The sequence below is a fragment of the Micropterus dolomieu genome, linkage group LG04 (genome assembly GCF_021292245.1).
Source record: "Micropterus dolomieu isolate WLL.071019.BEF.003 ecotype Adirondacks linkage group LG04, ASM2129224v1, whole genome shotgun sequence".
In the NCBI taxonomy this organism is placed as follows: Eukaryota; Metazoa; Chordata; class Actinopteri; order Centrarchiformes; family Centrarchidae; genus Micropterus; species Micropterus dolomieu.
Window position 1 is genome coordinate 23,416,824 of NC_060153.1, and position 10,348 is coordinate 23,427,171.

Genomic DNA, 10,348 nt, shown 5'->3' on the forward strand with positions numbered 1-10,348 from the left:
TCACACTCGGCACCTCCAGTTTGCAAAGCAGGCTTTGCGTTCAACATTCGTACTCTCCAAGCCACGGCCGAGATGACCCTAGTGACATCATCAAGGGTTATTTTTTTCAGACTTTAGAGAGATCCCGGGCCACAGAAAACATTAAACACTAGCTGAGTATTACTCCTTGTGATGAGTAAGTAAGTAAGTTGTGATCAGAATGACAGGGAAAGATGTGCAGCAAAAAAATAAAGTTTCATTTGCTTTTCTCCCCATTCCCCCTTCCTTTACTGACTGCTATAAAGCACGTCACTCTCCTTCTTCTTTCACCTTGAAAGAAACCCGTCTTCTGTGTAATCGCATCCCTCTGCAGGCAGGCTGCTGTAACCTGTCAGCGAAGCTATCAGACAGGCTTCAGACTGTGCTTCTGGGCATCCCGTGCTCTTCAAATGTAAGGCACAGAGAGGCCTGCTGGTATTTTATCCTACAGGGTGCTTAAATGCTTTCACCTGTGGATCCAGGACTACATCAGCCCTTGAAGGAGAACGGCAGGCAAAATGGAAGAGCCCCAAGGACCAGATTGTAGACCAGTGCTCAAAGGCTTTGCGCGTGGGACAGATTCTCACATTCCCTTACAATACTGCGATTCTTCGCTTTCTGCTTTTAAAGCAGTGTCTAAGGTAAAACAAGCACGCTTTCTCTTGAGGCATTTACTCCACTCCCCGTGTCACACTGTACCGGCAGAACTGTGAAGGCTGTCAGTGAAGCTTCCAGCCAGTCTCCTGGGGCTGAAGTGAAGCTGCAACAACCTGATGAAAACTATCACCTCCATGGAAGAGCACACACTCTTTGGCCTCATTCTGGCTTTTTCAGAAAGAGAGTGTATGATTGAAAGAAGGCGCTACATGCCTAAGCTCTGCACTTGGAAGGCCACATCACCATGTAAATTACAGCACTTCATATGTTTCATATATCCAGGTCAAGTTGCTTTCTTTGCATGTGTAGTTCTTTCTTGTTGTCCTTTTATTCTCTTTTCTTCATCTGTATTTTCTCCAATTCGAAGCCTTGAACACACTAATGACAGTGCTTGTTGTGTTTAAAATAACATAAATCCAAGCAGATACAGTTTTTGTGTCTCCACCCACAGTTATCAGCTGTTGAAAAGAAATTTAAAACATGCAAACTTGAGTGAACTCATGGGTGGCCTTTGACACTTTGAATAAAACAACTTTATATTGTATATGTTCTGGTATAACAGTTCATTAATCCTTAAGTATCAGTGGTGTATTATGATATGATATTGTTGTTCTTTGTGGAGCCATGTTAATTAGTCATCTACTAATAATATGCTGAGCCACTTAACACATGCTCTCTATTACAAGATTGTCTGCCATGTTACTGTTTTGGATCAAATACGAACAGTTCTCTGTAGCACTGAGAACCACTCCTGACAAAATCACAAATATGATTCACAGGTGAAAAAACTAAAAATGTTTGGGGAATAAAGTATTGTTTGTTGGAGACAAGTTATGAGTTGTTATGAGATGAACTTGTATTGAGGCTCCCACTGGTCTCGTGGTTATGTTCTCAAAGAAAGAAACATTTAAAAAAGAAAATCATAGCATATACATTTTGCATCGGACTGACTTGTCTTATTTTCTCTGAGTGTTTGATCAGGAATGAATAAATGGCAGAAACCTGTTATTTAACACTGTAATTTATGCAATATTGTGAATATTTCTTTACATTTTGTTTACAACTTGTGGGTTCATATGTAAGGAGGTGAGCAGCTCAAACATAAATATCAGTTATCTTCGATACACATTCACATGTGCTTCAAATCAGCACAAGTGGCCATAGATCACAGAGACAAAGGACAGTCACTGGCCCTTTTCACTCTTTTTCTAAAGCAGCTACTAGCCCATTAGTTGTTTCTGTCCTCTCAAGGGTTGAGTAATTATTATTCCTACTTATTAACTCACTGGTCTTATGCATTTGAGGTCTGAATAATACGATGACATTACAAAATCCAACTTTTTCCAAATGGTGAGGATTAGATTGTTTTCTACTTAACACAAAATACATATCCTTATTTTACTTAATAATTTTAGACTTGTGGCATAATCCCGCAGATGACGATTTAATAGATGATGTGACCAGTGTTAGTATCTGTGGGGTCAACACTAATGTAGAGGCTGTGAAAGATGCCAGCTGCTTTTATTAAACCTGAAAGAAGGAGTATCTGTAGGGTGCTAAGACCCTGAAGACCGACAGGAGGCTATCATAGCAGTATGCTATCAGATGCTAGTGTTGTTACAAGGATTCATGAACTACATTTACGACACAGATTTTAATACTTGAATTGAGGTAAGAACAAACCACACTCCTAACTAAGCTGAACCTACCTCAAGGATGTAATACAGTAATAATGTCAGTTATCGCACCTGACATTAAAAAGCCAACACTAAATCTACGGTACCATCATTGCCTGACAGGCATTAGTTAGCTAGGTAGCTTTAGCTTTAGCTGCGAAGACTCAACATAATAGTAGATTTACGTTTGGTGACCTAACTGCTAATAAACGAAGTGCTCATCGAGCGTCAACTCGACAACAATACCTGCCTGTCAGCGCGGCCACGTTGCTGTTAGTCAATGATGGGTCAAAATGAGCTAATGTTAGCTAACTAGCTAGCAGCCCATCCCCATTAACACTTATGTTAACGTCAGCTAACTGTTAACGTAAAATCATGTGCCATCAATTTTAGCAAATGTCAGCTGATAATTGCTTAGCTAATCCAACAGCTAGACCAGTGAATCATTCAAACGTTACTCAACTATAACAGGTTACTCTACTGACCTAATCTAAACGTATGATGTTTATTATGCTAACAGTTTCTTTTGCTATGTCACTGAAATCTTTCTCTTGGCCAGCCTATTAACAGTGTTGAGTTAATACTAGAGCTGTTTCCAAGCACAGTGCTTCTGTCATTCTGAGCAAAGTAAGTTAGTAAAATAGCCATTAAAGCCAGATTGTTATGCCTTTCAACAGGTGATGGTTCTAGGTGACCTGGTTATACAGAAAATGGACTTGTTCCTTTCAAGAACCGTCTTGATAGTAACATGGTGGCTATGTGTTGCTGAGGACAATGTGTCATGGCCATAAAGTGTTCAGTATTTAGTAAAATCAATAAATTGATCCTATTAAGTATTGCCTGTGTAGCCAGCGCCATATATAACTTATTCCTCTGTGCCATAAACCTTTTATTGCTGCTCAAAAACTCTTATAAACAAGTTAATGAGCCACATCATTGTACTGGCTGACATATTTCGCATTCCACACACACCGTGTAAACAACTCACTTGTGCACTAAATCCATGGCTGAAAAAAGTCCCGGTCAAACACACTAGTTGCATTTACAGAAAGTACTGACGCTTTGTAGGTTTTGGACCTGTCATCAGATTTGTTGAGTGTAACATAAATGTAAAACATTGTTCGCCTTATCCTAGTTAAAATTAATCTGTAGAATGGAAGAAGTTTTGGTGGTTTACACCATTTTTAAAAAACATGTCATCCGTGCACATCCGTTCCTAGCTCACTGTGTCTCTTTCCTCAGACTCAATTATGTCTCAGGTGGAAAAGAAGTCAGGGCTGCTGAGGAGGACGTCATCCTCTAAGAAGCCCTTGAAAGAGAAAGTGGTGCTGATGTATGATGAGATTTTTGCAGTGAGTATCACAATGGGCGAATGTAAGTAATGGAAAGTAAACAGAAATAAAATTGTGCCCAAGTGTAAACAAAGTCCTGCCTGTTTCTTTTGTTTTAGAAAGAAGACCCTGCCAAAAACAACCCTCGCTTCTGGGATGAGCTGTTTCTTATGAAGGTAGCAGAAATGTGTTCTGCAGTGGCAGCAGTAAAGCTAACTGATACATATGGATTTTATCTGTAATACAGTTTTAAGGATAAAGTCTGCCAAAGATATTGAACTAGTAAAAAAAATGTATGCATTACATTTGAGTTAAAACATAATGCGATCAAAATCTGACAACATATGTATATATGAATGTGCTAAAATCTGTTTAGATTTTATAGGAGGGCCTTGCCTATATGAAGAAAATGCAGTGAGCTGTTGTTGAACTTATAAAAAATTGTGGACAGTACGTGCAGCACATGTAAATACCACAGGTTTAGCTTTTTAAAAACTCCAGACGGAGGCTTAATGGCAACATTTATGTAAAAATGAAGCTGATCTCCAATACTTACTTTCAGCCTCATTGACTGTGTAGCTGCTCTGCTTCCCTATTTTTCTGATTGGCTAAGCTGAGGCTACTGTGAACTAGTCAATTGATACTTCCTAATAGCTTAAGTCCTCTTATTAATACATTCTACTTCCCTCCTTCCACCATGTTTCAGGTGAACCTAGAGTACTTGGAGTCCAAGTTGGAGAGTGTAGATGGGGAGGAGGTTCAGCGGATCCAGGACAACATCAACTCTCTGTTCCACCACTGTGTTCAGGCTCTGGCAGAGGAGCACCAGATCAAAGTAGTCAATGCCCTGCAGGTAACTAAAGCTCAGGAGGATCAGCTAGATTTCCACCTACAAGTTGCATTTGACTATCACATCTCAAGCATGCTGATGAGACTGTGGCTGTAATCAATGATCTTGGCTGGTCAGATTCATGGATTCAGTTTTGTTTCGTCACTATAGCTAGCTTTAGCAACGCCTGTGCTTCTCTGCCCCTCTCCCCAGACTCTCTGTGCACTTTTCCGGGGGGTTCACCAGAAGAACAAGTCCGCGTCTGGCTTTGACATCATCAACATGCTCATGGGGTTTGACAAGGCTGAGCAAAGGATGAAGGTTTGTGGGGAAATAGCTTGAGAGGGAAAGAACGGGGGGAGAGAAATGATTTGTGTTCATTCACGTTATGTCTTGTGTTTGTGTCTCCTGCAGGACCTGATGGAGAGACTTGACAGCCTTCTTTGTGGAGATGGCTCAGAGAGTCTGAAGAGCCTTTGTCTTAAACTGCTGCTGTGTCTGGTGACGGTGAGACAGAACAGATCAAAACAACAACATGAATTATAACGTGGTTTGGGGAATGCTTGTTGTGCTGTTAATAACACTCTAAACAAATGTGTTCACAGGTGACAGACAATATTAGTCAGAACACCATACTGGAGTATGTGATGATCAACAGCATCTTTGAAGCCATTTTACAGGTAAGGGATTAGCAGAGGACTGCGACTACAGTAATTCTGGAGTGTTTTTATTCCCGCTTTGGCCATCTCTGTTCTCCTTCTCAGATTTTGTCAGATGTGTCCAGTAGAGGGCAGCATGGTTACGATGCTGTGGTCCTCCTGGCTCTCCTGGTGAACTACAGGAAATATGAGGTGTGTACATATACTCACATGGAGCTGTATTTGTTTTGTCAATAAAAGAGCCTTTAGAGCAGCAGTGAGGCGCACTAAGCATGAATACACGGTGGTAAGTGTCACTGAATAGATGGTGAAAGTCTTTCTTTTCTGAGACTGACGTTACTGCTGCTGTATTGTCTCAACAATAGAGGATACAGTAGAAGCAGCTCCTGAAGTCTCTTTTAGAACAGGATGTACCGTACAGGTGTGTGTGTGGTTTCTAAGAAGTCTTTTCACTTCTGAGTTACACCACACCCAAGGCAAACAAGAGGGAAAAACAAGAGCCTAAGATTTTAAAAAGGCCTGTATTGAAATTACAGTTTTTCACTAAAGCAAAGCTCGGAGTAAAGTCAGTGTTGTCTGAGGTTAAAGTTTCATCCATGAACACACCAACGATTTTAGCAGGTCGAAGCTGAACATCACAAGAGACAGTTGCCCTACATGTAGATGACAGAGAAGCAAACATGCCTTCTGAAATGACTTTCAATTTACTTCCCTCCCCAGCCATTTCCTGGAAGGATAAGTGTGTCAGTGTGGAAGGAGATAAAAGGATAAGGAGTAGGGTTTTGCATGCACCCTTGTATGCAAGCAAAGAGCGCAACAACACCACAAGGAGCCGCCTTTGCATTTACTCTGAGCTAAAATGTATACTCCAAAATGATTCCAAAACTACTGCTGAACTCCAGCCAGGAGATGGAGTCGTCTTGTGATCCAGAATTTTACAGGCTTTGCTTCTCTGTTCTCAAGAAAACTGATCTACATTCATTTCTAGTTGCATTACGCAACCTGAGAAGTTGCAGTCTGTAGTCCGTTGTTACTGCAAGGCAAGTCGAGGCAAGTTTATTTGTGTAGCACACTTCAACAACAAAGGCAATTCAAAGTGCTTTATATAAAACATAAAAGCAACATAGGGGAATATAAAAAGAAATTTAAATGCAATTTAAAAATAGTTAAATGATAGGAGAGTAAAAGTTACAGTGCAGCGCAGATATTAATCAAAAGCTTTAATTTTGACTTATTAAAAGGCAGTGGCAAAAAGAAAAGTCTTCAGCCTTGATTTAAAAGAACTGACCGTTTCAGCAGACCTGCAGTTTTGGGAGTTTGTTTCAGATATATGTAGCATAAAAACTTAACACTGCTTCTCCCTATTTAGTTTTGACCCTGGGGACAGAAAGCAGACCTGTCCCAGATGACCTGAGAGGTCTGGATGGTTCATTACATAGCAGAAGATCATAAATGTATTTTGGCCCTGAAGCATTCAGTGCTCTATAAACCAGCAGCAGGATTTTAAAATCAATTCTCTGACAGACAGGAAGCCAGTGTAAAGACCAAAACTGGAATGATGTGATCCACGTTTTTGGTCTTCGTGAGGACTCGAGCAGACTGTTGAAATTCAGGTCTGAGTCCATGACTACACCAAGATACTTTTGCTTTGTGGTTTTTAACATTACCGATTGATTGATTGATTTTTTTTATTTAGAAGGGACCATGTGCAATTAATAACATAAATGTAAACATTTGATGCATTACACCAGAGTTAGCCTTAGGCTAATTTACATCTGCAGATTGAAGCTGAGTGCTGACTTTTAATCGTTCTTCCTTGGCTTCAAAAACAATGATTTCAGTTTTATCTTTGTTTAATTGAAGAAAATAGATGAGCCTCTTGAGCTAGGGGACAAATGGAAAGAGAATTGTCCTTTAAGGGTCAGTCAAGTGTAACTGTATAACTGTGTCAAATATTTATTGGCTTCTAATTTCACTGCCTTTCTCTGTCTGTTAGTCTGTGAATCCATACATTGTGAAGCTCTCCATTGTGGACGATGAGCCAACGCTAGATGTGAGTATGTTGTCACGTACTGTGCAGAATAATAAGGAGCCACTGTGATATAGCCGTTGGGCTTCACATCAAGCAGATTATCAAAGGTTTGAATGGATGTTTTCTTTCCTAGGGTATGGGTATGGTTGTGCACCAAGCTCTGACAGAATATAACAGGTGAGATCCAAAAATGTCACAAATGTGTTTTTAATGATCTGGTGCATGATGTGTTGAGGCCGCTGGCGTCATCTGTTGAGTTTGATGTCTCCCACAAATGTTCTATTTCTATTCTCCTGAAAAAAAAAAAAAACAGGCTCTTTTTATACTTTGAGTTATTTATATCTGACAGTTTTCTTTGACAGTCGGTAATGTTTTTTGGATGAGGCAAGGTTTGGATATTAAAATGGTGTTTGTGAAGGAGGTCTTGTCTATCTGCGGGCGTAGACGGAGGCATTAAAGTAATGGATGGCGGCTCCATCCAGTTCATTGGTTTTGTGTATAAACCGAATGCCCCTTTTTAGATAATAAATTGCAGGGAGTAGAAGGAGATATTGTGATGATGTGGTAAATGTGTGTTAGGTTACAAGTGCTGTGTTTGAGTGAAAACATATATCTCTGCCTCTGCTCCTTTGTGGGCCTGTCTTTAATTTATTTTTCATCCTCTCCATGTTTTCATTACTTCCTGCTTTCTATCCATCTTGGTCTTCTCCCTTTTAGGCAGTACAAAGACAAAGAGGAGGAGAACCAGGGTGGGTTCTTCTCTACCCTAACTAGTATGGTAGGATCTTATATTACTTCATATTTTTACGGTTGATATAATTTAGATTGCTGTTTCTTTCATTAGTATGTATTTGGTAGTCAAAGAGTTTGATCTGTGGCTCCATTTCGGGGAAACACCATTTGTTGATCGCTTGATCGTTCTTCTGTCTGCAGGTGGGCAACATGTTTATTGCAGACGTTGATGAGAAACTCTCTGTACAGTAAGTGCAAAGTGATTTTAAGTTCTTACCCATCAGTCAGTTTAAGTCACACTACACGATTTTTAGCCTGATTTGCTGCTCGGCGACCGTCAGGCTGTGATTGGGGGTAAATCAGCGGCTGATCGGCGATCGCCAGTCGTTGTGTGAACTACTCAAGGGCGCAACAAAACGGGTCCCCCAACACATTTCTGACACATTGCCGACATCTGCCAGATATCTAGCATGCCAAATATCTGGAAGAGTTGGCCAACTCGACATCCACATCCAGCTAGTGAGAGCAGGCAGCTACTTCTTCACCGCAAAACACTTTTTATTCCCCTCCAGCTCTCTCTGTAGCTCAGACAATCCCTGCTGCCTGTGCGTGCTAATCCATTCTTTACCCATATTCTTTGTCTTTATAATTGCTATCTTTATAATAACAAACAACAGCTGTTTGGTGTATAGGTTCGCGTCAATTCCTTTTTCACATTTCACGTGTTTTCTTGACAAAACGTGGTTTGGAGACCAGCATCGGGTGACAGAGCCGCGGTCAGCTCGTGTAGTGTGTGACCCCCTCTCACCGATCAGTCATCTAGTGTGAACGCCACAACGACTTCAAGACTCCCGTCACAAGACGGCAAGTTGTGTATTGTGAACAGCCCGGCCATCAGCCGACGCTGAAAGTCATGTAGTCTGCTCGAGCCTTAACCTTCATTGAGAGAATCCATTACCACTGCACTGTTTTTAGCTTGTCCTCTGTTTTGCCGTTGTAAAAGGTTCCAGCTGGAAATCAAAGTTTAAATGAACATATTTGCTGTTATAATATAGACCGCAACCAAACTGTAATGAAATAGCATGAGATTGATAAATAAAGACATTGTGATGCATGAAGCGATTGTTAATAAACTTATAACACCAGAGTGCCCCTCCACTTGTTAGTGAGCATGACTGTATCAAAGCCTAAAGCTTTTTCCTGCACAGATTAATGCTATGTGAAGATTTGGAGATTTTACTTAAGAAATGAGTAAACTGTCTACTAACTATGCTTTCTTCTCAAGGACAAATGAGGCGATTCTGCTGGCACTCTATGAGGCAGTGCACCTTAACCGCAACTTCATCACTGTATTGGCACAGGTGAGATGCATTCTAGTGTAGATTTGTGCTCCCCTTTTTTTCTTTTTTTGATGTTATGAATAAACTTAAAGAGGCCCAATGGGAGCTAATTTTAGGTAAGGTAAATCACAACAACAGTTATCTCACAGCGCTTTTCATAGACCGTACTCTGTGATGTTATTTACAGAAGCCCAACAATTCCCACCAAGAGCAAGCACTAGGCGACAGAGGCAAGGAAAAACTTCCTTTTAAGAGGCAGAAACCTCGAGCAGAACCATAGCTTAGGGTGGGCGGCCATCTGCCTCGACCAGTTGGAGGTGAAGGGGGGAGAGAGAGAGAGAGAGAGAGAGAGAGAGAGAGGAACACAGAGAAAAAAAGAGGGATGGAAGGAGAGAGAGGGGAGGGAGGCAGCCTACATAATATGCACACACAGCGGTAATAATCGTAATGTTAATGATTATAATAACAATAGGACTAGTAACAATAGCTGTTGTAGCAGAGGGTGTCGAGTAGGAACACGGGGGCAGCAGGTGACCCGCAGCCACAGATCCAGACTCCACAGCTCCAGAGCCAGAAACACCTGCAGGAAGTGATAGGAGGAGAGAGGAGAGAGACGAGAAAGCACAAGACTACCGGAAAGGGGAGAAGTTGTGTTAGTAACATGCAATAATGGGATGAGGTTGCATACAGAGGGAGAGAAAGCAGAGGAGAGAGGAGCTCAGTGCATCATAGGAAATCCCCCAGCAGTCTAGGCCTATAGCAGCATAACTAAGGGATGGTTCAGGACTAACCTGAGCCAGCCCTAACTATAAGCTTTATCAAAGAGGAAAGTCTTAAGCCTACTCTTAAATGTGGAGATGGTGTCTGCCTCCTGAACCCAAACTGGAACCTGGTTCCACAGGAGAGGAGCTTGATAGCTGAACGCTCTGGCTCCAAGTCTACTTTTGGAGACTCTAGGAACCACAAGTAACCCTGCATTCTGGGAGCGCAGTGCTCTGGTGGGGTAGTAAGGTACTATGAGCTCTTTAAGATAAGTTGGTGCCTGACCATTAAGAGCTTTGTAGGTAAGAAGAA

The 10,348-nt window shown here is 41.3% G+C and overlaps 1 protein-coding gene across 1 annotated transcript in view; it reads left to right on the plus strand.

Moving 5' to 3' along the window:
- The first annotated feature begins 2,195 nt into the window (after positions 1-2,195).
- The window catches only part of armh3 (armadillo like helical domain containing 3), a 47,258-nt gene continuing 39,105 nt past the window's right edge, over positions 2,196-10,348 (plus strand). The window contains exons 1-13 of the mRNA XM_046046988.1: positions 2,196-2,346; positions 3,594-3,703; positions 3,802-3,858; positions 4,389-4,535; positions 4,725-4,832; positions 4,926-5,018; positions 5,117-5,191; positions 5,276-5,362; positions 7,167-7,223; positions 7,336-7,379; positions 7,920-7,980; positions 8,136-8,182; positions 9,220-9,295. Of these exons, the coding sequence (XP_045902944.1) occupies positions 3,602-3,703; positions 3,802-3,858; positions 4,389-4,535; positions 4,725-4,832; positions 4,926-5,018; positions 5,117-5,191; positions 5,276-5,362; positions 7,167-7,223; positions 7,336-7,379; positions 7,920-7,980; positions 8,136-8,182; positions 9,220-9,295 (954 nt within the window). The 5' untranslated portion in view covers positions 2,196-2,346; positions 3,594-3,601. The remainder of the gene's footprint in view (positions 2,347-3,593; positions 3,704-3,801; positions 3,859-4,388; positions 4,536-4,724; positions 4,833-4,925; positions 5,019-5,116; positions 5,192-5,275; positions 5,363-7,166; positions 7,224-7,335; positions 7,380-7,919; positions 7,981-8,135; positions 8,183-9,219; positions 9,296-10,348) is intronic.